The sequence below is a fragment of the Crocodylus porosus genome, unplaced genomic scaffold (assembly GCF_001723895.1).
Source record: "Crocodylus porosus isolate Cpor-Errol unplaced genomic scaffold, CroPor_comp1, whole genome shotgun sequence".
NCBI classification, from domain to species: domain Eukaryota; kingdom Metazoa; phylum Chordata; order Crocodylia; family Crocodylidae; genus Crocodylus; species Crocodylus porosus.
In genome coordinates, this window is record NW_017728947.1 from 112,902,498 (window position 1) to 112,929,990 (window position 27,493).

General features: G+C 50.1%; 1 protein-coding gene across 1 annotated transcript in view; it reads right to left on the reverse strand.

Annotated features, from left to right (window-relative positions):
• SAMD4A (sterile alpha motif domain containing 4A) overlaps positions 1–27,493 on the reverse strand; it is a 170,337-nt gene that overhangs the window by 37,900 nt on the left and 104,944 nt on the right. The window contains exon 3 of the mRNA XM_019551176.1: positions 3,355–3,618. Coding sequence (XP_019406721.1) covers positions 3,355–3,618 — 264 coding nt within the window. The remainder of the gene's footprint in view (positions 1–3,354; positions 3,619–27,493) is intronic.

The window sequence follows — 27,493 nt, forward strand, 5'->3', positions numbered from 1 at the left end:
AACCTGGTTTCTCTTCAGAAGCTCTTTGGGACAAGAGCGATCATACCCCAGCACCAAGCACTCCTTGGTGCTAAACAAGTACCCAATACCGTATTGTCCCCCACACAACATGCACCTTTCCCCCCAGATTCAGCTGCTGGAAATTGGGTATGCGTTGTAAGTGAGGAAATAGGGTAAGAGCCGCTTCTGCCTCCACCAGGGAAAAGGGCCAGCGCTGCTGCAGGGTCCGTGGGGGCTCTCTAGCTGCAGCCGTGGATGCTTTCGGAGCTGGAGAAGCTGCTGTTCAGTGACTTACTGCTGCTGACCAGTATTTTCAAAGGAATATCTTTTCCTTCATTCTTTCAAGACAACATACATATCTCATCCAGGGGCCTGTTGTATGCCAGAAAATATGATAATAATAATAATTCTGTGGCTGGGTGGGGAGAGAGAAGTCTTAAGTCACATCCCTTCGCCTGCAGGCATATGCTGTGCACACTTGTACCTAAACCCCTTCATGCTCTAATACAGCCCAATGCTTTCCAAAAGGGACTTACTCCTTTCCAAGGGGCATTTACTAATAGTAACAGAAGAAGAATTTAAAAACCATAAAGCACCTGGAGCTGGGATCGGCTGACAAACAAATGGGCTGCAAACGGATGCGAGGGAAACAGTTATTCCTGTTCCCAATGGAGGGGAGGCAGTGCAAAGGGCTTCCTCATGGCGCACCACCAGGTAGAGGAGGCATGTCTGCCACCCGTAGCTTGCAAAGCGTGAGGAAGGAAGTGGTTGGGTCTGGGGGGAGCTAAGTGCATCAGCGGGGATTGATGCATGTGGAAGCTGTTCCAGCACTTGGCTATGGGCACAGGACACGGGCGACTGCAGCACATGCCAGGCTCCCAGAGCGGGCCATGTGCATCCAGCCGGGCAGCAAAGACACGGCAGCAGGAGTGCCAGCCATGCCAGGCCACCCCCGCAGGCGCCAGGAGTCTGCACTCTGCTTGCTAGCATGTGCTCAAATCCAGGCTGCCACGTCTCCCTGCAGCAGCCTGGGTGACAGAGGCATCTCAGCTAGCGCAGGCCTATGAGCCAGTGCTGTGATCACGCTGTCCTAGGGCTGGGTGGGCAGGCCCAGCAGGGGACGCGGGGTTTGTTTAATGAACAGCTGCCCAAGGAGTCTCAGATGCCTTCGGGTTCTGCGCTGAATCCATCTTTCATTCCCAAGCGACGGGGAAAATGCTCAGGGGGAAGCTGCGAAGGCCCAGCAGCGATGCATCTCCAGCTGGAGATATGCTGTATGGGACTGAGAAGCCAACAGATCTGGTGGGGTCCAGCCCTGTAACCCTTACTGTCACCAGCCCCAATTCCCCATTTTTTGTCCCCATACTAGCCCAGCATGCAACTGGAGTGAAGTAATGCTAAGCAGGTCCCAGTAGTGCTTCTTCCTTTTGCGAAAAGTCCTCCCCATGGCTTCAGGGATAGCAGAACCTATCCCCAGATGCAGACACAGGGAGGATCTGTTCATGTTTGCTTCTGATTTGTCCTGACATTGCTAATGGTGCCCTTTTTAGGCCTGACAGGAGATTGGCACAACCACTGGAGACCAGCAGAAGCCTGGGTGCCCCCAGTCGCTTTGGATAAATACCACTGAACCAAATACATCTGGAGAAGCAAGAGGGAGGGAGGTTTGGGCCAAGCTGGGGCTGGGGCCAGGCCAGCTCCTGACACAAACCAGCTGCAGGTTGCTTTTAATCTGTGCCAGGTGCTCAACCACCTTGGGGACCAGGTCTCCCAGGTATGTCCCATGGGCTTTCACTGCCAGCACTCATACTCCAGCAGCCCTGGGCTGTCCTAGCTGACAAAGACACACGGAAAAGCCTTGTCCCCACTAGGAGATGTAGCAGTAAAGCTCTTGTATAGACAAGGCTGCAGGCATGTTCTTGCTTCAAAGGACAGATAAAGGATAGCACGGGAACAAAAGGCACAGGGAAGGGCCAGGACCTGCCTACAAAATCATGCTGCAGTCAGTGCTCTTCTGGACCCAGCAAGGAAATGCTCTCTAGGTGAATTATCTTTGTCGTGCTGTGAACAGACAGAGCAACGCAGAACGAAAGCCCAACTGCTTTTGTTGGCGCACCTATAAAATACCCAATTGCACACACCACTGACCCTAACTAGGGGTTACCTTTGCTTTATTCTGAAGGCAAACAAGTGCACAGAGGCCACTAACAGTCCTTTGCAAACCTGTACCATGCACCAACACATGCGCATGCACACAAGACAGTGTGCGTGAAAGGCAATGCCCTACTGAGGTCAACATAACTGTATAATATTACTTCTATCATGAACCATTTTCTGTTGCTGGTCTCGGCAGGCGAGTGTCGATTTTGATTAGCAGAAAGCTTACTCTTTTGTAGTGGTTTCAGTTTGGCAGATGGGTGTGTGTGCATGTGCGTGCGTGCATGCATGCATGCGTGCGTGTGCGTATATAAAGATACTTTTATAGCTGTGCCACCTAAAATAGCTTGGGGTTTCATGCGTTACCATTCTGTCTAGGTAACAACTTTGCAAAATTTATAATTGTACAATCTACAGCTAAATATATTCCTCTTAAAAAGGGCCTGACCTTGCCCCATGGCTGTGAAGGCACTGATCCAACCTGGTGGCAGGATCAGTGCTTCATGGCTTGCTCCAAATTCTGCATTTGTGGCTAATAAGAATATTCACCTTCATTGCCAACCACCTGTCTAAAAACACAGGCACCACGGACTACTTCACCAGAGCACACAGGAAACGTTTAGCGCAAGCGCACATCCTTTCCAAGCTACAACATCATCAGGTACCTGGTGGGATGCTCAGCACAGAGGACACACAAGTGATGAATTGCATACGTTTGCCTAGGCTGATCCCAGGCCGCTTTCTGCAATAGGGAAAAGCCTAGGAGAGAGGCCACTCAGAGCTGAGGCCAGAGCACCTGCAGGTTTGAAAGGCACTGCGGTAAGGCGGCATCCCGGGCTATCATAACAGAGCTGGAACATGCCACCTCATCACCGCTGATTCAAGAGGACAGGCGGTGTCCAAAGAAAGCCCCCGTGTTACACTTTACTCTACTGTGTTGTTGGCAACCCGCTGGATTAGCCTGAAACTAAAGCTGAAACAAGACCTGGGATTAAAGCATTAACAGCACCAGCACAGAGAGTTCGTAAGCCTGTTTGGAGAGGGATTCTCAATGACGAGGAAAAAAAAGCTGGCATCGGAGGGACATCTCTCTCTCTCTCTCTCTTTCCTGCCTTCTCCCATCCCAATGCAAGAGCATCTAGTTGGGGCGAAGCCTATTTCTGCAGAGGGGAGGGAGAGGGTCTCATTTGCACTCACCTTTCATACCACTCCCTTCTTCCTGGAATGTGTTACGAGCAGAAGGCTGATCTTCTAAGTGTTCACTCCCACCACTTCCCGAAGAGGCTACACTGCTTTGTGGAGACAGGGGGGCATGATCGGATGGGACGCACTGGGGTCCTCTAGCTCGTAAGTCCTCATGAGACATCCATCCATGTCCTAGAGGCTGGTTTGGCACATTCATGGGTGGGGTAAGGGACACAGATCGTTTCAAAGGGCTGTGGTGTGTCTGGCCTGAGAGAACTGGAAAAAAAAAAAAAATTAAAAAGGTTATTCCCTGCCCCCCCATGCCCTTTGGGAGGCAGTGGAAACCCCCGGCACATCCACGCGCTGTCTCACAGCTGCCCACGCTTCACCGTACCGTGCCCTGACGGCCTTCTAGGAAGCAAAATGATGCGGCATCTTGAAATGATGGGATGCAGCCCTAATCACTGGGTGGGGGCAGAGGGGGAAAGGGCAGAGGCTACCTTCCTAATTTAGCAAAAACATGTTGCAGCAGCACCCAGAAAATGCAGGTAGCAGGAGGCTGCCAGGTGCTTGCACTGGGGTTAGCATCTCTCTTGCTACCGAAGCACAGGGGCTGGTTTAGAGGGAGCAGGGCCGTTCATACTCTGCGCTGGGACGCAGCAGTGCTTCCTCGAGTCCTGCACCCTGCCTCTGACAAGGCCATCTGCAGGGGAGGAAGACGCTACAGTCCCCAGCACAGACAACTCCACAGTAACTTGCCCCTGGACTTTTCTCGCTTTCTCTCTTCAGTAAGCGCTTGGCTCATGCCCCGAAGCCTGAGTATTCGCATCCCTATTTAATATAACTGTGCATGCTCTCATTAGCCGTGTGCATGCCTAATCCTTAGCGAGTCCTGCTACGCTCTCGGACTCCATCAGCACCCCATTAGTAACGAGGGCCCTGCAGCACCAGAGCCCAGCAGGCGTGCATTAAAGTGTATGCTTTTCAGCCTTGCCCAAAAGCAAACACCTAAAAGTTCGGCTGAAAACACAGGCGGGAGACACGGAGATGAGTCGGATTCCCAGGAATCTCTCTCCCTCCCAAAACTTGGTTCCACCGCCCTTCCTGCATAGTTATTTTTCCTGACTGCTATTATAATACAACCCACTTCACTGTTTTTTTTAGCACATATTTCCAGGACTGGAAGAAAACAGAACAAAGCAGTAACTCCTAGGATTTAGGCTTATTTTGCAGAGAATGTTTAAAACAGGGTCTGCATTTATCTTGCTTTGAGGTTAGGTAGCAGGGCAGATGTTCTGGAAGTGTTGGTGAAACTTGGTTGTTTTTTTTAAATCAAAGAGATGTTTCTGGGGAGCGTAGGATTTTGAAGACATTTTAAATGCAGGTTTTCTTATGGCAGGGTCTGAATTTCAGGCTGCCACAAAAAGGTCTAATTTTTCTGTGCCCTTTTAAATGGACCCTCGGATTGATTTTAGGCACCCACCAACCAGCCCGTAATCTTCAGGCTGCTGAAAAGAACAATTTGAAGGTGTGAGAGGGGAGAGACATTAAGGAGCCTTGTTTTCTTTGAGTGATGCAAACTAGCTAAATTATCACGATACTTCGACACTTCGTGTGTTTCTTCCAGCCTAAATAAATATGGAATAAAATGGCAATTTAAATAGGTTCTGTTGCAATGCACTGGATGAGGCTGGTTAAGTGTTTGTGCCTGGGAATAACAATGAGGAACAAAACCATCCCCAAGAGCTTAACCAACCCCACCCAGTGCACAGCAATCTTAATCTACCCCTCCCTGCGTTTTAATGAACCGCTGTGGCTGGTTGTGGTCTAGCTCCTCTTGTTCGCGCTGGCAAATCCCTTCATGCAAAAGGACATAAAAAAGTTCTGGGAGCGTCCAGCGGCACAGGGTGAGTGAGTTGGACGGACCTCTGAACAGGCTGTTTGGAGGGTGAAACAACGGACTTTCTTAATACTCAAGGGCTAGCAATTAGTTATATCCATTCAGGAATGATTATGAGAAGAGGCACAAGCTCCCAAACCTGTCTGGATGAGGACTCAAGATGGCAGGGCTGACTCCCAGAAACACATCAGAAGCTCCTTTTATGCATGCATCTATTTTTGTCTCAATATCTGGAGAAAAGAGGGCATTAGGCTGGGAGAGGCTAATGTCCGGAGATGGGCAGGCACCCGATGGCCATCACTTTGGCTGTAAGCTCCACAGGGTGAGATGTGGAGAAGACGAACGCAGGAGCGCCTTCTCTCTTGGGGAAGGTCATGTTTTCACAATATTGCTTCCGTTTGCATCAGACTAAAGCCAAAATCATTTGGGACGTTTCTGGCAATGCAGAAGTTCCTGGGACCCTGCAGTGGCTCAAGGGATTGGTAAGGGTCCCCAGCCTGGGGCAGTTTTCTGTCAGTCTGGGCAATCAAGAACTCATGCTGGGTGGCATCCTAACCCACTCAGTGAATACGCTGAGAAACTGGAAACGTGAAACATCCCTCGCTCGACGTGCTGGCACTTTGGGCTGAAAGTTGGTCAGAACATCCCCAACCTGCTCTCGTGGGTGGTTAAAATAATCCTGGATTTCCATTGCCAGCTCAGTCTATTGGCAAGGCACTTCCAAGGGGCAGGAAGCCTGGGCAGAAAAGGACTAAACAGCAGATGATGTTAAAGGAAAAAGGGGGGTGGAAATGATGAAAAAACTCAGCCCCGTTTCTAAATTTCATGGATAGCTGTATTTAGGAGGCACTTGGTTAATAGCCTGAAAAGCTCGTTGTCTTCAGTCCCCTACAACTTGAGGTGCACCCAGGAGGATGTGGTGTCTCTGTCTCTCTACAGTGTCAAAGACTATTGCACAGCTGGAATAACTGGCTCTCTTGGCTAAGAAATGTGTAGAAGTGACTTCCCACCAGTTTCCTGTGACTTGATAAAAGATCTGTCAGTTGGGACCTGGTCTTACTTGAAGAGCAATATTAAATATTTAACATTTCCTGATTGTGTGGGGGTTTCCCGGCTTGGCTGGGACAAGGTGGTCCAGACGCACAGGGAAAAATAAAGACACTCTCATGGACCCAGAGGAACAGACTTCCACCTTCAGCTTCCTCTGTGCAAAAATGAAGTGTATTTTCTACCTATGGGGACTCTGTATCATCTTTCATTTTTCCTGAGCCTGAGGAAGGGCAGGAAAGCTTGCAGAAAAAAGATATATATATTTTTTGCAATCTATTAGTTGGTCTAATAAAAGGTATCACCTCTGAACCAAGAGTTATGGAGTTAGGGAAAAATAAGTAAGAAATAACTTCAAAAGTTAACAACACACTTAAAAAACAAAGTCACCAGGAATAGCACCAGGGGATCATCACAGTCCCTTCTCTCCGTCCTAGCTCTTGTCCTGTCACTGCATAGCATGTTATAGGTACAATTTTACCCTTCACATAGTCATAATCTGCACAGCTGTCCCATTTTTCCACCCCTGGAAAAAGAATCAACAATTCTACTGGGAAGTTCCCAAAAGCTGGAAATGCTGAGTGAAAATTGAGCGGTCAGTGAAGTTACAAAGGCCTCTACCATCCAAGGTGCACTGCTCGTGCTTGTTATCTGTGTCACCAGGCCCGACCCTCACTTCTTTGCTCTGAACCTCAGGCTGCAAAGGGGACTTTGCAATGCTGCCTGCTATCCTGGCAGCAAACCTCAAAGGAGGAGGGACTACCTGTTACTGAATGCTGGTAAAGTTCCTGTGCTCCCTGCTTCCACTTTTGGTAGCATTAAGAGCCATTTAGTGCCTTTTGCGAGAAAGGGATAACGAACTCCTCTCCATCGCATACAATGGGCCATGTAAGCCTATGTTCCTTGACACCATAAAAAAATAAACAATGCTCCTGACAGCTAGACTGACTTACAGAATAGGCAATAACTGTCCCAATTCAGAAAGCAATCAGCTGAAGAGCTACTCTGCTAGAAGTCAGCTATGAGAGAGCTCGGACTTCGTGAGACTTTTCAGTGCCCTGTAGAGAATCCAGAAAGACATCCTGGATAAAGGCACGTACTTTGAAAGTACACTTGCAGCTGTCTCTTTTATCACTGTGGTCTCAAGCTGTGAGCTGCAGAGCTCTTTCTTCTCACCTGGAGAATAAAGTGTTTGGAGAAGAATTGCCAGGGACTGAGCAGCTGGAAGAGGAGGTAGGGCACAGGCAGTTCCCTGCTTTACAAAGGGAAGAGCAGAATACCAGCTAGCCTTCAAGCTGTCCTGGAAAAGAAATGCTCCAAAAGACAAGAGCAATGCTTTAAAAAAAAAAAAAAAAGCCTGCATCATGAATGACACTCTCTCTGCAAAGCACAGCCTGTGGTCACTTTGCATCCTGTACGTAGGGCCCTAGGATAGGCTTCCATGGGTGGAACCTGAAGTCATGCAGTGCAACAAGAAAAGAAACGAGAGCTGCTCCTTCCAAGGCTATGAAAAAACAAAGCTGAATGCCTGGAACGATTTTAACTACGTTCAAAGTTGGTTCAGGTAAGTTCGGAAAAGGCCGCTGTTGAGCAGGACGGCCGCGTTCTGCCTGAACGTGTCTAGCCTACTCCTGTGACAAGCGGCGGGGGAATTTCAGACCTATTTTTAAGTGTACCTGTTAATTGTGGGGAAGGCCTTGAAGCTTGCAAGAGAGGCTCAAAATACACGCACACATAAATGAATTAAGGGCAAGCAAGGCGGCACCGCTGCTCCAAGCAGATGCAAGCCCTGCTGCACCAGGTCTGGGTTGATGCATGCTTGCCCCTAGTGCCCCATATGACCTGGCAGCCTCCCAACGAGCAAAACAGATGGTGTCGTGATGGAGGTGGCACCACAAACCAGCTCGGTGGGACTTCAGCGGGACAGGCTACTCCACTTCCTGCCTGCCTGCTAGGAACCACTCCAGAAACACCGTTCCCAACTTTTGAAAAGCCTTCAGCATTGATCTAACTCTACTTTCCCACTAAAGTCAGTGGAAAACCGCCTGCTGATTGCAATGAAGACGAGGGGCGGGTTAGGGGCTGATGAGTATTCTGGCACATCCCATGGCCACGGCTCTTACGAACACTTGCACCCCACACCACACTGTGAAGCCTAGGAGGAGATCTACAGAGCACATGCAAATCTCTCGCTAGGTGTTTTAAATGAGCCTGTTTCTAATATCAGTGTTGCTAGCAAAGGCATTTGCGGCTCATGATTTTGAAAGTGTCCTGATAAAGCAGTCGGCCTACCTATGAAAGGTGTTAATCTCACACGTGAGAATCTGCACAATTTTTCGCTGTATCAGGCAAATCATCAAATTTGCACTGCAAAGAAGCTAATATCTTCTTCTCCAGGAGGGCAAACTGCTCTAATGTAAATAAATGGCCTGCTGCCTCGTTATAAGTAGTTTGGCAAAATTTAACGGCAGTAGCAAAGAGCAGAAGCTGGTGCCCCTTAGTGAGATCTGACCTTCAAATCCTAAATGGGTCTATTTAAGCACTATTAAGCATGGGTAATTTGCTGGTTAGTAAGTATTTTCTGGTCTAGTTTAATGAGTGATATAAAATTAGTACGCGAACAGGACATGTGGTCGGCCCACGTTTTGCCAAAAAAACAAAGGTTGCGGTATCCATTTCCTGAGCTTAACATTTGAACATCACACTAGCCCAGCCTATTTGTCCAGACCAGCATGGTATCATTTGCAAGGCTTTTGCAATAATTCTACATTTCCTGTATTTATACTCAACAGTACGATTGTAGCCAAAGCTGAATGGGTTTAATTTTAAATGGTTCAGATTTTGGATACACCAGACTGGGCTGTACTCTCCGCCTCACCCACACCACACAGCAGCCGTGGCCTTCTGCAGGATCCTACCCCCTAGCAGCTGATCGTGGGTGGTAGCCAACTTTGCAATAAAGACCTTGTAAAGAAAATCAAGGGGCTACATGTTGTGTACTCTCTCAGGTGCCGTGCGCCCTACACACAGCTCTTGGGAAAAGAAACCCATTCATACTCAACGTCAAGACAATATTTGCTATGTCCCCAAATACTGGCTGTTCACATCAGGGGCAAAGCGGGATGCAAACTGGACTGACATATGCATTTAGGCTAACAAGTAACATTGCAGATTCACGTCCCAGTCCTTCAAGGTGCAAGCCGCAGGAGGCGGCAGGTCCGATGGCAGAGACCAGGTTCTTGCTCCCCCCGGCATTCACAGACAGCCCCTCTTGGATACTTCGCCCCACAAAGCCATGGTGTGTAATGGAGCAGGGTTTGGAAGAAGCAGTCCCTGAGGCCAGACCCCTTTTTTGTAAGTGCTGGTTGACACCAATTATGCCTTTCTTTGCAGCCCGCCCTCAAGTTCTCCCATAGGAGCTTAGCCTGATGCTGCTAACAAACTAGGCCTTCTTGCTTCCCTCTTACCCGTTTTCTCTGTGCCCCCCGGGCACGCTTTATCCCCCCAGAGCTGCCAGGGCGTGATGGGGAAGATGGGAGAAATACAGCTGTCCCCTGCACTGGCAAGAAGGACGAAGGTTCCTCTGACCCCTCTCCTCCCCCAGCTTTGCCCTGCAGCCCCAGCAAGGGCTGGTGGCAGCAAATAGGACTGAGATAAATGCTTTGGAGCCATGTTTTCCCTAGTGGCATGGAGAATGGGCAGATGCTGCAGAATCTCTTTTGGGTTTCAAGCCGATTTAGACTTGAAAGTAAGAGACCCGTCCTGACAAACAGCTTGGGTACCTGCAAGTGTGCAGAAATACCACCTCCGCTGGCTCGGGGCCTCACCGTGGCGTTGGGAGGACAGAGACACAGCTTTGCTCTCCAGGGGTTGTGGAGTACCAGAGAAACTGGTTTCTCGTGGCACTGCCATTGCAGCAGCCAGCCAGGGGCTTGTCCTGCACTTCTGCCCATGCAAGAAAACCCGTGTGCGGTCTGCGGTGCAGAACTAAGGCCAGATCCTCAGCCGGCATCTCCACATCCATGTTAGATCTCAGCAGAGGATCCAAGTGGATCAGTGCTGCCTCGATCACAGTCCAGGGGCCGAGGGGCTGGAATCAGCAATTCAGAGGCTGATTCTGCCGCTGATCTCTTTCTGGCTCTCAAACAGACTCTGTTCACTTCCAAGATGACTACAGCCCTTTATCTGCAACTGTTGATGCACATGGGACGTGGGCTGGGCAGGCTGGGGTTTATTTATTCTCTCTCCCTTTTGAAGTAGTGCTGCCTATTTATACACACATTTCAGGAGCCTTTTCCAGTGACGGCACAAACGTTCACACAGTGGCTTCTTGGAAGTCCACACTGAGTTTTTCAGCCTGTGGCTAAGGCGCACGAGCAGCGCATCCTGTACTTACAGCTGGGGACTGGGTTCTGGACTTAGCAATACCCCGGAGGCAGAATATAGTCTTGGGCAAGCTGCTGAGCAGTCTCCTGCCTCTGTTTACCTGCTGTAAACAATCTTAAAATCCAATGAAAACCAATGAGAGCCTAGATGCGGAGGTAGGGAGAGCGATCCCTTGGCTGAGACCAGTGCTGAGAGCAGGAACTATTGCATCCTACAATGATTTAAGTTAGTCTGCAAATCTGACACACAAAGGGCCTGATCCATGGCGCTATCGGGTCCTTTTCTGTTGCTCCAGACTGGGCCTCTGCAAGGGCCAAATCAAAGAATCACAGAAAATGAAGGTTGATGTCTCAGGAGGTCACAAGTCCCTATTCCAAGCAGGACCATCCCCATTTATATAACCCCAGCCAAGGCTTTGTCTAGTCTGGACTTAAAAGCCTTCAAGGATGGAGATCCCACCGCCTGTCTGGGTAGCCGGTTCCAGAGCTTCACCACCCTCCTAGTGAGAAAGTTTTTCTTAATAACCAACCTCAACTTCCCTTGCTGCAACTGGAGCCCATTGCTGCTTGTCCTGTCATCCGCCCCCACTGAGACCAGCCCAGCTCCATCCTCCTTGCAACCCCCCTGCAGGGAGTTGAAGGCTGCTATCAAATCCCCTCCTGGTCTTCTCTTCTCCAGACTAAATCAGCCCAGTTCCCTCTGCCTCTCCTCACAACTCATGCGCCCCAGCCCCTAAAACATTTTTGTCACCCTCCACTGGATTCTCTCCAATGTGTCCACATCTTTTCTGTAGTGGGGGCCCAAAACTAGACACAGGACTCCCAATGTGGCTTCACCAGTGCAGAATAAAGGGGAAAAATCACTCCCCTCAATTTGCTGGAAATGTTCCTACCGATGCAGCCCAGGATGCCCTTAGCCTTCTTGGCACCAAGGGCACACTGCTGGCCCATATCCATCTTATTGCCCACTGTCGCCCCCGGGTCCTTTTCTGCAGAGCTGCTGCTTAGCAGTCGGTTCCCAGCCTGCACCGGTGCATGGGATTGCTCCGTCCTAAGCGCAGGACTTTGCACTTGCCCTTGCTGAACCTCATGAGATTACTCTTGGTCCAATCCTCCAGTTTGCCAAGGTCTCTCTGAATGCTAATCCTACCCTCCAGCATATTGACTACTCCCCCCATGTCACATAGATACAGCATGGACACCTCCGTCTAATTGCTGCAAAGCACGTCGCTTCTGTGGCACAGAGTTGGGGTGTTTGGCCTTTAATCCAAGACCCACTGTCCTCCCCGAGGACATGACTGTCAGCTGTGCTATGATCCGTCACTGAATGACGTCCTGGCAAGTGCGATTTTCTCCTGTTCTCTAACTCTGCGGTTAGGCTCTAAATACCAACAAAACAGACGGGCACGGCAGCAGTTGGATCCAGAACCATCAGCCGGACGAGCCAGTTGTGTTCTCAGTCCATCGCGGCCACGCAAGCAGCATATGCCGCGGGCTCAGTTTGCAGACCAGACCCCTCCAACAGAGTGGGAATACTGAACAGCTCCTTTTGTCCCTTTGGCCAAAAAAAAAGAAAAACCCCCGAGTTCAAATCAGGCCTTTTCCTCTCCCTGCTGCTACTCGGATGATCGGAGGTCATCTGTTCCAGGAAGGGGACCCTGGCTGGGGCAAACAAACTGCTTGTTGCTTTCCCACTGTTTCTCCTACTTTCTCTAGTGAAGATGTTAGAAACAAAAGGCAGTGAATCATACAGTCTGTCTCAATATTGGCCCTTTTCCTGGAGCAGTTCATTCATGCAGCTACCTACACACAAACGAGCACAAAAGCTCAACGCGCAGGAAGCAGATTTTGACAACGCTACATTTTTCCAGCACAGTCTCCCCCAGCCCCGGGAGACTTTTCTTTACAGTCTATTTCCTAGCTTCTGTTGCTGTGATTATAATTTTTTTTTTTGGAGGGGGGTGGGTTTGTAGCACCCAAAGAAGCAAACTCTAGCCTCTGAATCATATGCAACATGTGTGGGGGGGAGGGAGATGGAGGTACACCCACAATCCTAAACCCCAAGGATCATTCTGTAGCTGTGTGCATTTAGAGGGAAACGCATCTGCAAGCAGAGCACTGTATGGAGGTAAAACCAGGAAAAAACACTGGTTGGTAAAAAGCTTTCTGAGAAAAATTAAAAAAAAAAAAAAAAAAAGGCATTCTTAAACGAAGCCAGGGTTAACACACAGTCGCCCATTCAAGATGGGGACAGTAACCAGATGAAGGCCATAACAATAGCCTGCTTGTTACCAGCACTGCTGATCTTTTCAGCATCCACTGAAGTTGGTGGGAGTCTTTTCAGTGACTTCCGCAGGTTTGGAGCAGGCCCTTCCTGGATCAGCCAAGCATTCAACTGACTGCTGTTTGTTCATTTAGGTTACGGTGCTACCCAGAGATCCCTTTGGCAATTGAGACCACCATGCTCCGCACGGTGCAAACACGCACACCGGCTCTGCCTGTTTCTGCTGCATCTGTGCGGCTGGGCGCAGACGTCCACGTCCACGGCTGGGAAAACTCTGCGCCCCAGCTGCTGCCGAGGATGTGAACTCCCCTAGCCTGGGCTTGGTAAACCAAAAGCATCCATCTCTGGAGAAGGGCTTGGTGAAGCTGCCAAATGCAAAGCCCTTGCAGCATACTATTCTGGTCCATCACGGCCCTTGCCCTGCACTCCTCATCCGAGCGCTGGCCACCATGCATGAAGCAATATGATTAAACTCCATTTTCAATCCAGACAACGGTTTAACGAGTGGGATAAAAAGGCAGTCAAGTCTCACGGTGAAATCCAAGCCCTGCGGGAGTTGATAGCAGGACTCCCATTGGGTTCACACTGGCCAGGAGAGAGCTCTCAGCCTGCCAGGACCTAGTTTTATGGGAGTTTTGCAAGAGGGCCTCAGGTAAATGCAGGCTTTGAGTCTCCAGGGCAGCAAATCTGGCAACTTCCACATATTAATTCCACCCAAAATACAAGTTCCTGTGGAGCTGTGTGCGTGCCTGGGAGCCCTGGTTCACCAGTGCAAACCTTTCATTGTTGGCCTAAACTCAGGAATTTTGCAGAATTCACCACTTCTGAGCTGGCTCCTGGGGCAGGTTCGTCCTCACTTCCCAACCAAGCTCTCCTCAATGAGCCATCGGGCAACTCAGGAAACCTCTTCTCTTTGCAGAGGAAGGAATCTCTAGGGACCATAAATCCTATCCCAGGCCTCCTTCCCCGGTTTCAAGCAGCATCAGAAATACTAAAGAGTTGCAACTTCCTTAGTAGGCTCTATGCAAAAAAAAATGCTCCTGAACCATTTCTTCTGGCTTGGACTTCTTTTGCTTTGTCTTCCCTTGCAGCTATTACTTCAAAACCTCCAAAGTGGCTTAGGGCTTGTCTAGGAGAAAACTGCACTGATATAACTTCAGGTATGAATTTATACAGATCAATCTAACCTGGTACAATAGGATTAATGGATCACAGAATCATATTAGGGTTGGGAGGAACTTCAGGAGGTCACCCCTAGCCCACCCCCCTGCTCAGAGCAGGACCAGCTCCAACTACATCATCCCAGCTAAAGCTTTGTCTAGTTGCGTCTACAAAACCTCCAAGGATGGAGATCCCACCATCTCTCTGGGTAACCTGTTCTGGTGCATTACTACTCTCCTGGTGAAAAAGTTTTTCCTAATACCCAACCTAAACTTGCGCCTTGCTGCAACGTGAGCCCATTGTTGCTTGTTCTGTCATCTGCCACCATGGAGAACAGTCCAGCTCCATCCTCTTTGCAACCACCGTCCTCTGACTTCATCCTACAAGTGGCTTATTTTGGTTTACTTTAGCTTAACTACAAACTGAATTAACCAAATCCAAATAAGTCACCCATACTGGAATAAGTGCATACAGCGTTTTACTTCAATTTAATCGTAGTGGTTGTTCAAGTTTCACCAGTGCAATCAAATCCTTGCTCTCCTTATTCTTCATGAGTCGTATGTTCAAATGGATATAGGCAATGAAAGATGCAACAGGATTTGCAAAAGTCCCCCAAAGTGCCAAACTCCCATCCAGACTGGTCGGATGAAGGTGACTGAATTCGGCATTGGTGGCATTTTGATGTCTAAATATAGAAATCTGGCTACACTGGCTCCAAGTCACCTTGTTCCAGTATGATTTTCCCAGCCAACAAGAATTGGCTTGGTGCGTCACACATTAAGCTCGTTGTAGCCCAGAGAAAGCTGGCAGCATCCTAAGTGACAAAGTCTAGTCTGTGCAGGAGCTTCTGGTCCAAACGTGGAGCTGGCACAAAGCAGCAGAGGTCCAGTGAAGATAAGGCAGCTGGGCCAATCTGCAGCAGCTCAAGATCTGGCCACTGGTTTCAAAGACACTTTGTAGACTAGTGGTGATGCCCCACTGGATCCCAGCCTGCAGCACAGGGGAAGACGGAGGAAAGGAGCTTATGCATTTTTGTGCATTTTTAGATGTGCTCATCAATCATTGTCTGGAGATGGCTCATTAAATTTTCAGGCACTGGGAAAATGCTCCCTTGCTGGACCACAGGCAACACCAGTCTCTGTAAAATAATGTATCAGAGGTGGAATGACCCTCCAACAACACGGCCAGGCTTGGCGAGGATGCAGATGTCTTACCATGCACAGCATGGTTCCACTTTTGGCAAACTCAGTCACGGGGAGGGAGGGAGGAGGTGGGCTGCTTCCCAATAGCACACCGCAATGAATAAGAAACTTCCAGAGTTGTTCTAGAAAACCACTTGGAAAGGTGCAAGTAAAACCCCCTCGGGTATGTCCAGGTGTCTATTCCCCCCCCCCAGGACCCGAGACCCACTAGTTTCACCTAGACTACAGCCATCACTACAGACATGCAGACGTCACTATAGACGTGTAGTCTAGGTGAAACCATTACTATAGACATGTGGACATCATTATAGACGTGAAGTCTAGGTGAAACCTAGATGACAGCCATCACTAGAGACACGTGGATGTCTGTAGCGTGACTTAAAATGGGCTCCTGTCTGAATTAACGAACCCTCATTGTATGAGGATCACAATTATTACAGACTAAGGCAGCCTCCCATTTAAACTGTATTAATGAACATGTATACACAGCAGTGCTTTTAGGAAAAACAGTCCTTAGGCACTTGGCAGATAAGCATCACAAATATCAGTCCCTGCAAGGGAAACTCGACTGGGTTTTTGCAATACAACAGAGGCTATGAAGCACAAAGTAACACCTTTACAAGTCAAATGTGCCGACAACACCTCGCTGTGGCTATCAGTACCCTGGCTAAACCCCCAGCCCTGCCCAAGCACAGGGGCTACTGCTCTGTGCAGAAGGGGGGAACCCCCTTGCCCTCCACCCAGGACACATTGGCCAAGATGGTCATCGTCACTCAGGTCAATCCCACCCATTGCCCTTTCTGAAACACCACTTCAGATAACTGTCAGTAGGTTTGCAACAATGTAGCAGTGCTCAAACAGGCTAATTATCACCTCCTAATTACTTCCAACTACAAGAACATAAGCCCATACAGAGGCTGCAAACTGGGTCTATTAAGGGGCTGATGGTCAATGCTGGTCTATTCACCCTCAATTCAAATTGAAAACAGATTCGAACTGCGTGATGTGAATCAGTTAACACGTTTTAGAAAATGCTGAGCATGTCTACAAATGCTCAAAGAGCAATTAAAATGCATCAGGGAATAGCAACACGCTGCTCCCATCACTCCCTCCCCGTCTCCCCACAACATCCTGGCTGCCTGAATGGAGGGAGGAGGATTCGGGTAGCCTCAAATCCTACAAGGCCACCCTGGGGCACCACCAAAGGGCAATGCTTATGGGTGCCCTCCAGCAGTGGCCAAGACAGGGATGGAGGCTCTTTGTGTTACTGTCCTGTTGTGGCTCTTTTGAATTTGGGGCTGGGGGCACGAGTGACATGTGTTTTTTATGGGGGTGGTGATAGCCACAGCCCCTGGTGGGATCGCTGGTGAGAGAGGCAGAAGAGCGGTGGGGTATCTGGATGCAAGCAGCGGTGGGGAAGGGTGCCTGGGATTGGCAGGAAGGGCTGCTTGCTTGGGGGGCCGGGCAGGAACGTGGTGCTTGGAGAGGAGTAGGGCTGGAGCTCTCGGGTACCAGGGTGTTGCTTAGGGAATCCCCCATGTTTGGTTATCGTAAGCCCTTTCAGCAAATGAGATGCATATCTAATGAATAAATACATCACTAGGAATGAGCATGGGGTGGGGAAGCAGGCTTACAGTCACGGCACCCAACCAGCCAGGAGAGGCGATGCAGGAAATACCGTGCTTTCAGAGACTCGCTGCCTTTGCGACACGACGCGCTGCAGTGCTCCATCCTCGGCTGCTGCTTTCCTTCTCTTGCTTCACTCCTCGTGCTCTCAAAAACCGCTCTCTCCTTTCCTTTTCCATGCACTCTAGGCCCTATCCCAAGCCCGTCGGCTTGTGCGCCGGCCCCAGTGATGCTATCCCCGATTCCCGCACCTCCGGAGCCTTGCTGGACACCTTTTGCTTCAAAGGGGGCTTTAAAAAGGCTTTCAAAATACACAAGCCAGGCAGAGGGGGAAGACCTGTTTGGTTTCTGAGGCAGTCGCATGGCTAAGGCAAGATACAACCCTGCCCCAAGAGAAAGGCAAAGATAGTTAGCTAATGCAGCATACTTCAACTTAGCCGAAAAGCTGATGGACTGTACTTGTTGTCCCCGGCAGTGGCACAAATGGCAATGGCTGGCAATGTTTACTGACAAGCTCGACCCTGCAGCTCAGGAGCACCAGCCCTGCTGTCATACATATTCCAACGTGTGGCACAACCTTTCCCCAGCACCACCCAAACCCCGGCCCAATAGCCGAGAGCTGACAAGGGTAAAAAATCTGCCCTCTGTTTTTTGGGGAGGTTTTTTTTTCCCTTTGGCAATCCACATTTCCTCGCATTAGGGATCAACACGCACAGCTCTCTGCAGTCTAACAAAACAGAAATGCTCTGATTTTATGGCTTCGTAAATGGGAAAGGCTGCAGTTGCAAGAGAAATGTCGAACACAGCTAGCCAGCAGCATCCAAAGGAAATTACACAACGAACTGAAGGCAAACCATCCAACTTCATGGCTGCCAAAAACGAGCCACTGATTACTGTGCATTTTACCCATTTGCATTCAGATAGCCCTGCTTTGGAGCTGGGAGAGAACCAAAAGTCTTAACAGGGCTGGGAAGAAAACCTCCTTCTTGCACTCTCCTCGCCACGCTGATAGGAAGCATGTCACGGACCAGATGGTGCTTATATATAATCACGAGACCGATTATCCCAGCCTCCTTTAGCAATTTGAGGGATGTGATATCAGCAAGTGGAACAGCAAACATTTTGCCCCCAAAATATCCAAAAAAGCTATAATTATGGGAGCTATTAAAAGACATTTCAAATGAAGCAAAATAACTATTTTGTGCGTGGCTCCTGTAAACCGTAAGTCAGAGGTTAATTAAATGTTAGCATGATACTGAATCAGTGTAATGCAGCCAGCCAAATGTTTGTGACAGGCAGCGTTTCGCAAATAAGGGAGAGAGGCCAGATTCAGCTCAGATAAAATAGGAACCTCTCCAACCCATTTCTATCCGAGGTTCAGCCACTGGCTGAGATTTCCCTAGGGCAGTTTCTATCTCGATTTTATCCATGGATGCATCTTTTTTCAGAAGGGGGAAAAAAAATGATATTTGAAATGTTTGGACCCTTGTAAGATTCTCACATCTCCCTGGCTTTGTGCATCCATCCATGAGCATGCACGTGTGCTTGTATGTGTGCACCTGTGGGTTGACAGAGAGAAAAGACCCTCCTGCATGCGGGTTTCTGGGCAGACACATCAGGAGCTGCTGGCAATGTCCCTGGAAGCCCAGTTCTCACACAGCCAAGGGACAATTCGGGGATGGGAAAGCGATGTCTCCAAGGACCAGGGTGCCCAACTGCTGCACCCGTGTGCAACCTGTATTCAGGAGTCTCTGCTACCGTGCACCCCCATTCAGCACCCAGGGGTAAGCTGCCTTCTGCCCCTGCTCCCCCATACCCATTCCCTGAGGATGTCAGACACCCCAGTGGGTCTCGCCCAAGAAAAGATGGGAAATCAGGATCAAGGCACAGGAGAGGAAGGTGGGTTTATCACCCCTCGGCTATTCTCTAGGTACGGTTAAGCTCATTTCCAATGTCCACTCCAAGCAGGCTGCTTGAGATAAATGGATCCTATTCCCCTCCCAGCCCAAAAGCTTGAGGGAAGAAGGGGACCATGAGCTCCTGGCTCTTGGTGCCAACAAAGGGAGAGACTCTCCATAGCTCAGGGTGTCCCAGTAAGAAACCACTTACTGCCACTTTCCAACTACCTACGGGGGAGCCGGGGTGCCCCAGCTCTCAGACAACCAGGACTCAGCTGCACCAGAGCTTGCAGACAAAGCCCACACCCTGACAGTGCATTGCAAGATAAGCCAGGAGTCAGCAAGGCCTGGGAAATAATGCACTTCTTATGACCGGCTCCATTTAGGAAGAGGGTGCTGACGCTTTGCAGTACAGGCAGCTCTCGAGTGGAGGTCACAGCATCCAGAGCACATGGAAGGGGTGAGATGAGCAAGAAACCGTCCACGGTTGTGTTTCCTGATCAACTGCAGATGGATTTGGGCCCTTTTGGGAGGAAAAGGGACACAGATATTGTTGGGAATGCTAAGAAGAGCCAGGCAGGCATATCCAGGGCCAACAGCCTGATCTGGAATAAGTCACAGCAGATTATTGTCACCCATGCCACCATCTCTGCCAGGCACCGGAAGAGCTGGTAAAGCATGCCCTGGATCAGAGATGGAGAGGTCACCCTTTCCCAGCAGCCCTGAGGGGGAGAAATCCTGCAGAGCCTTGCAAAAAACTGGTCCCTGAGACGGATGAGCATCCCTTGGACACTCTGATGAGCAGGATCGTATCTGAGGTGAGCAGCCAAGTCAGCAGTCTCCTCCCTGAAAGGCACCAAAGGTTGCTGAGGGATCTGGAATAAGTCGTGGTGGATGTCCGGCTGGTTTCCATTGTTGAGGAGTGACATTTGCGGGGCCTGTGTCACGCGCACGACAAAAGCCTGATTGCTGGGGCTGCAAAAAGCCCGGAGGACTCACAAGGCAATACAATTACCCAAGTCCTGAACATGGGGCAACAGTGAACCCAGGAGAGTTTCTTGAGCGTGGGCTTAGCGCCTTCTCACTTGAAGGAAGAGGAGACATCTCGTCCCACGGTTACCGTGTCAAGAGGCAGCAGGCTGATCCAGCCGTGGTGTTTATTAGGTTTGTGGTTGCGACCAAGAGATGCTGGCCTGTGCCAGGTGCTGCACGAACGGGGAATGCAGACCCAGTCCCTACACCAGAGATTTCACCACCTGGGACTACATACAAGTAGATACAAAACCCCAGACAGGGCTCAGGGTCATGGGGAAATCCCGAGTTCACAGCGGTCATCACAGTAAGCCGGGGTTACAGCACCCCCCCGACCACTCCGCAGCACCCGGTGGTATTTTGCAAGAATCACAGCAACACTGGGGATTTGTAGAGCTCAAGTGCGAGTCTCTACAGCTCACACTATTGGGCTAGGGCAGCAGACTCACCTCCCCTCTGGCTAGAGGACACATGTAGGACACATGCACTTCTAGCTCATCTGGCACCTACTTGTCTCCGTTACATTCACATGGTGTTTACGGATACTCAGAGAAATCAGAGGTGGTAGCTGGCTTAGTCTGAGGTCAGGCAAGAGGTAGGGCAGGGTGGCATCATATAGGGACTAACTGGTTCAGAGAGGCACAAGCTTTCATGGACAACAATCTACTTCATCTGATGCTATGAACAGCAGAAAGACAAGATTATTCAGAGAAGGGAAAGGGACTTGAGACTGCTAAGAGGGGTGACAGGTGGGTGCATTACATCAACTGAAATGAGCAATACAAAAATCTAGAACTCCTGGTTCCAAAATGATACTTTTTATTAGACCAGCTGAGAATAATAAAATTCTAATAAAAATAAAATTCTAATAAAAATCTATAAAGGCCTCATTCTGGAACTGAGAGGTCTGGATTTTTGTATTTCTTTTTGTCTCAGATCAACCCAGCTATCAAGTACATCCTTGAGATAAGCAAGGCAGTTAGCACCCCGAGGGACACCGCTGTAAAGAGCTAGGAGAACAAAATGGATTGGTCATCTGCAGTCCCTTAGGCATGCTCATCTGCTTATACCGGAGCACTAGTGAACAGCTGTTTACAGAGGTTACATTTTTCTAGGTTTAATCCAGACTATAGCCATCGCTATGCACGTGGATGTCTGTGGTCCAAATGAAAATTGGGTCCAGTCCAAATGAACCAGTCCTCGTTGAATGAGGACGAAGGTTAATGCAGAGGCGGGCAGTCTGAACTAGGCAATTTAAACTGTATTAATGAACATGTATATATGGCATTGCTTTTAGGAACTCAGATAAGCATCCCTTAGGAATGCAGATTGCACATTGCAAATATCCGTTAGGTTTTTGCAACACAACAGAGGCTATCAGGCACCAAGTAACCCCTTTACAAAGTCAAATGTGCCAACAACACCCTCCCAGTGACTAAGTACCAGTATCCTGACTAAGCCCCCAGCCCTGCCCAAGCACAGGGGCTACTGGTCTGTGCGGAAGGGAGCAACCCCCCTTGATTGTCTATTAACTCTTAATTTGAACTGAAAATTGACTCAAACTGATGTGATCAGTTAATATAGTTTAGACAACGGTAAGCATGTCTACAAATGGCCCTAGGTCGCTTGCACAGATTGCTTGCACTCTGTTTCATCTGGTGGCATGTGGTAAATCAGCATTGTATTCACCTCCACACTGGGTCCTGGGCAGAGGTCTTGGCTTGGCAAAGAGGATCAGATGGCACAAGGGATTTAAGATTCCTCAAAAGCTCCCAAGCAGGTGAGGACCTGGACTAAATGTCCTGGGAGTTTGGCACCTTGCCTCTTAGGAGCTGCTGCAAAGCCCCCGGGGAACCTGTCAGCTGATAAAGGTGCCAACCTACCTCTGACCACATGCCCTGGCACAGCTCCCTGCTGCCCAGCCCGCTCTGGGCTTCCCCAGCCTGGAAAAACAACGGGGCCCTCTCTCCTGCAGCGACCCATCTCCTGAGCTGTCCAAAACCCCAGCATTAGCCAGGCTGCTGCTTCTGCCCCATTCAGAGCTGTCAGAGGGGTGAGGTTGATGAAGCTGAGGGCCGTCCTACAGCCTCCCAGAAGCAGGTTTGCAGGAGGTTATAGCTCAGGTCTCCAACTTCCACAGACACAGGCTCCCAGAAAGGTTGCCCCTATCCCCTGCTCTTGGCAAACAAATACCCGCCCCTCACTTTGATCCTGTGCTCACATTGCGACCTTCACCTGTATCCCAACCCAGGCAAGAAGGGCTGCATGCTTGACAGTCACTGGGGATGCTCAAGATGTTCCTGTGTGCACCTGATCCCTCAGACGTGAAATCTGAATCTTTTTTGAAGTGCAGAGTCTGCTGGGGTGGCCTCCCTGTGCCAGGCCATGCAGCTGCAGCCTGGCCTTGGTTCCCCTGCAATGGAAAGCCCTGGACGGCTCTGGAAAGGAGGAACGGAGGGTGGGTCGTGTATCCCCAGCGATGACAGCACCATGGGGACCCGCCTTCTCCAAACACGTGGCAGCAAGGCACCCCGCACAAGAGGCCAGGCAAACAGCAGCCCCTGGGGATGGCAGAATAGGAACGGAAGAACTGTTCCCCCAAACGCGGCCCCCGCGCTAGCTGCGTGGATCAGCAGGCTCCAGCACATTGCTGCCTCGCAGATTTCCCAGGTTGGCTGGGGATGCCGACTGAGCTCTGGCGATGCGAGCTGTAAAGATGGGAGGGGGAGATGCACACAAGCCAGCTGGTAACATAAAGAGATATGCCACGCTATCCGTTTCATCTGCGAAGGGATGGCTTGACCTTTAAAAAGTCTGGTTATGGCCAAAAATAGACGGGGACAGGCCTGAATGGCGCGCTCCTGGAACAGAGCAGAGTGCTGGAGCTCGGGAGCGTACATCTCCTTTTCTCTCAGCGCAGAACATGGCTCAGGGAAGCCAACACGCTGTCCAGTTAATAAGTATAGATGACTTTTCTTAGACCAGAGAGGGAGGTCTCTGGCTCTGGAAATAGCTCCTAGGGAAGACAGTCTTTAGAGAAAGGCAAGATGTTCAAAGGCAGAGATTCAAAGACCGGTCGCAAAAGCCTCAGGAGGATGCAACTGGGGTTAAAGCAGACAGAAGCTGGTGCTCTTGCTGGCAGGCAGGCAGGAATCAAGACTGGCCTAGAAACAGGCACTTCAAAATTTTCACCATTGGGGTCCGGACAAGGCTGGAGCACCCCAACAGAGAACTTCTTGCATTTGGAAAAATAAATCCTAGTCTATTTTTGGAGCAGTCCCTCTCTGGGATATTCAGCAAGGCAACAGAGGCCCAGTGCAGGGCCTTCAGGACAGGTGGAGTAGCTGGCCACCATGCTGAGGCCTGCTCCGGGCAACCTGGGAGTTGAATGCATGGAGCTGGAGCCATTTATGGACACGAGTGTACAGCACGGATGTCTGAAGTTGCAAGGACAGGACTTGAGGACCCAGAGATGCTTCCCCATCCTTTATTTTGAAGCTCCAGTTCTCCCAGAAATTAGCCAGTATGGCACTAGGAGAATGATCATGGCTTTGCCCTTTAGATTTTGGAAATCACCCAGAGGACTCAGTGAAAAGGCATATGAAAGGCTGTAAGACCGCTGGAGAAAGAAGCATCAGGAAACAACCGGGAACAAAACCTCTGGCATTTGATGTGGACAAACCAATATATCACAAAAGCCCCCAAATGGAAGAACATCCGCTTCAGGATGGGCCTCTGCTGCAATCACTCTTGAATAACTAATGCCCTGCTAAAAAACCGCGCTAGGTTGTAACTGGTGCTGAGGAGATGAAGATCCATCGGAGTTATCCCATCTCAGTGGCATCGTGGCCAGGGCTCGACGGCTTCCAGACAGAGGGCCAGTGAGCATGAATCACCTTGCTGCCTTATGGAGGGCACCAGGGAGGTGGTGATTGTCAGCATCTGCACAATGGTTTTGTGGGACAGGTACAAAAGCCTGGAAGTCTATCCTGATAGCTCTGAGCTCTAGGGTGCAAATATGGAGTCAAACCCAGATCCTTTACATCCCATGCTATATCTGCTGCCCGGGTGATGGAAGTCATGGCCAGAGGGAGGAGCAGAGAACAGCCCTCCTCCATAGGCAGTGGTGAGGATCCTTCCACCACCTCAATCCTGCAAAGATGTGGGACGGAAACACCTCCTTGTTTATCTTGCCATTTCACTGGGGAGTTGCCTGACCTAAACCAGAGCTGGTGCTATCACAGGTGACATCTGGCAAAAGGGGTCAAGTATATGCAAGATGGCACAGGGCCTAGCAGCTGCAGACATACCAGTAGCTGGGCATGACATTATCCTGAGGGAGTGTGATTGCACTGATAGGCATCTGTCTCCTGGAAACTACTCTCTTTACAGCCTGCAGCCCATCCGTGTCTGCGATGGGACGCGTGGCCATGCTTCGGAGGTCACCAGGAGGGAGAGAATGGGGACAGGGCACATTCTGGGTAAGGCTGCACAAAAACCCTTCCTTCTCAGATGGGTCACTATCAAGGACCTGGGTACGGTGGAGAGTCCCAATGGCAGAAGACTGTACTAGCACTGGCTGGGTCCCCCCGTGATTCACCCATGGCTGGGTGAATGGCTCAATAGAAGGATGAGTCATAACATGGAGGTGAGCCGGAAGACCTGGGAAGACAGAGGCAGATATTGCCATCCTGCATTGGAGGCAGCATACTCGTTCGTTGTCCCCTCAGGTCTAGGATGCACTGACTTCTTCAAGTTAACGCAGTGACTCTCAACCACAATGCTGTGGCCCCCTGCGATGCCGTGAGATCCTTTTCAGGGCTCTGTGGGGTGCTGCATAAGCGTGCAAACACCTACACCCGATTCACAAGATCAACCCAGAGATATTGGGCAGAAATCCATCACGCCATAGAAGCGGGGCAGGAAGGGACCGAGGTCCTCTAGCCCAACACGAGGCAGGATCATCCCTATCCAAACCATTCTATACAAATCTATCCTCTAAATGCTTTGTAAAGCAACCAACAACCCTGACGCAATGCAAGACATAATACCCTAACCCGCCACAGGTAAAAAAGGCAACACCTTGCTTCTGTAAAAGTTGTAACTATACGCATGAGATCCCAGGTAGAGGGCCATACGGTCCGTCCCGTGTCAAACCCATTCTGACCTTCTGGGCTCTTTGCAACAGAAGAACTGCTCTCATATTTTTCTGCGACCAAAAAGTGAGTGAAAGATCAGGGTTGGCATTTTCCGATGGGTGCCTTGTGTCCAAAAAGGCCAAGAACCACTGAGGTCAGGAAACATCAGGAGAAACAGCCTTCTTTCCCTGGTGCTCTGTACTTCCAGCTGTTACGACTCCTAGACAAAACCATGGGGCCAACTCAACTTCTAACAGACTCTTGTGAGAAGTGTCTGTGACCAGGGATGGGAAAGGGATGTGGGATGAATGAATGGTCGTTCTAGGCAACGACCGTGGTTGCAGACAGTCATGCCTGACCTGTAGAAAGGGAAAAAATAAGTGCCTGAAGCTGGGGGCAGGCTTCAGAGCAGCTTCTGTGTGACTCTGGAGGCTCCTCTCTAACTTGCTGTCTCTGAAAGACAGTCAGGTTTGCCAAGGAGGTAGAAGACAGTCATCCCCTGAAGTACTCAGGATTATTATTATTTTTTTTTTTAGCAAGTGCCCCAGCTGTTGACCTCGCAGTGTCTCTTCTGCCTCCTGTGGGGAGCAGGTGTGTAAATCCTACCGGATGACCATGCGGTCCTGGAGGGGATGGACCATGGCAGCTGTTCTGTACTCGATGATCTCCATTTCCTTGGAGGAAAAGTCTTTTATAACTCCCCTGAATATCACACGGTATGCCAGCTACCTCAACGTGATGGTGGTGGCCACCAACCTTGCTGTGTCCATGCCTGCTTCTAATGATGTCCTCAAAACCATCAATCTTGCCTCAGTCATTTCTTTTACCTCATCCCTGGTCTCCCACAGGGTTTCAGATAAGAAAGGAGCACCCTTTCCCCGGAGCGGATATTGTATTTGCCAAGCCAGGCCTCACAGCTTGCATCAGAAATGGCAGCGAGGGTGAGGAACATGCCTTGCTTCCATCAAAGATCTAGCGTCTCAAGAACATTGCCCTTAGATAGCAAAACTTTGATTTCTCTTGCGCCGATGAAACTGGGGTACCCAGAGTTTGGATGGGCACTGAAGCCCTCAGAGAACTGGGAAACACCTGCTATCTCTTCTCACTTGTTTGGGAGTGGGAGAATCACTGGGGTTGGCCCCAGCCCTTTCATCAATAGGGACGGCAATCCCGGCTGCCATCGTGGCACTCCAAATGATAAAGTGTTTGTACAACTCTTTCTATACAATGCAACCACCAACATTTTCTCTGGCAATGAGACAAACAGTTTGGGTGGAGCTGGGAGCTGCTGCTCTAGTTCCTCCATCTTTTCTTGCTTGCAGGGACCCTTATGCCATCTAGACAACTGGGAAATGGGATCTCCTCTTTTTCTGGGAGGAAGGGGACGTGCAAGGCAATGGTCTGCAGTGAGACATGCCTGGCAGGTATCAGCCCCGTCCCTGCCTCATCTGGGGTGGGACTCTGAGTAAGGGCTTCCCCAAGATACTCCTTAGAGATCACCCTCTGGCTGCAGAGGCGAAGGTCCCTGCTTGACGCCAGCGAGATCAAGAACATCCGTGGTCATGGAGGAACATGCTCTCTCTTCGGGTGGTGGTGGGGCATGGTATTGCTGCATCAGAGCCCATCAGCTGGTACGAGGAGCAGTGCATGAAACGGGCAGGGGCATGCAGAGGCTGTGTCTTTGGAGGAGAGACATTTTGAACCCTGGGGGTTAGGAGTCTGCTAGGAAACGTGAACATCAGCGTGGAGCCCCTGACCCCGCCACACAGGAGAGTGGTGGGCCAAGGGAGTCATGCACCAGCTTTCTTCTCCCATCCTGTTTTATTTTATGCAACATCCCGTTTGGGGCACAAGGACAGAATGTTCTTGCCAATTTGACGAGAGTGTGATTTTAAAGTCTTGAAGAGGAGTGATGGGCTGGGTGCTTGCTGGGGTCGGACTAACAGCCCCAGGTGGCAGGAGGGAACCGAGGATGGAGAGTGGCTGCAGCTCCACTGGACGCTTGCAGCTTGCATCGAGGAAGTGCACAGGCCCTTCCCGTGGGATTCCCACCAGCACATGGCTCAAGAACCGCAGCTTACCCTGAACATCTTCCACACTGCCAACTCCAACAAGGACAATTCCTGAATCCTTCCAACAAACTGGCCAGTGCACAAAAAGGCATACGGTGGAGGCCTTTGAAAGCATCAGCCTGCTGCTGGAATCAACAAGAGCCACAACAGAGCTGGAACAACAGACCGAGGGTAGTCAGTGCCACCCCCCACCCTTGTGCTTATATTAGAATGGATGATTATTATTACTGTAATTTATGGCATTAATGTAGCTCACTTAGAATCACAATGAGGGCTGGAAGGGACCTTAGGGGTCACAAGCCACGCGCATGATCAGAGGTCAGGAAAACAGATCTTACGACGACAGGCTGAGAGCCATGGGACTCTTTAGCCTGGAAAAGCGCAGGCTCAGGGGTGATCTGATGGC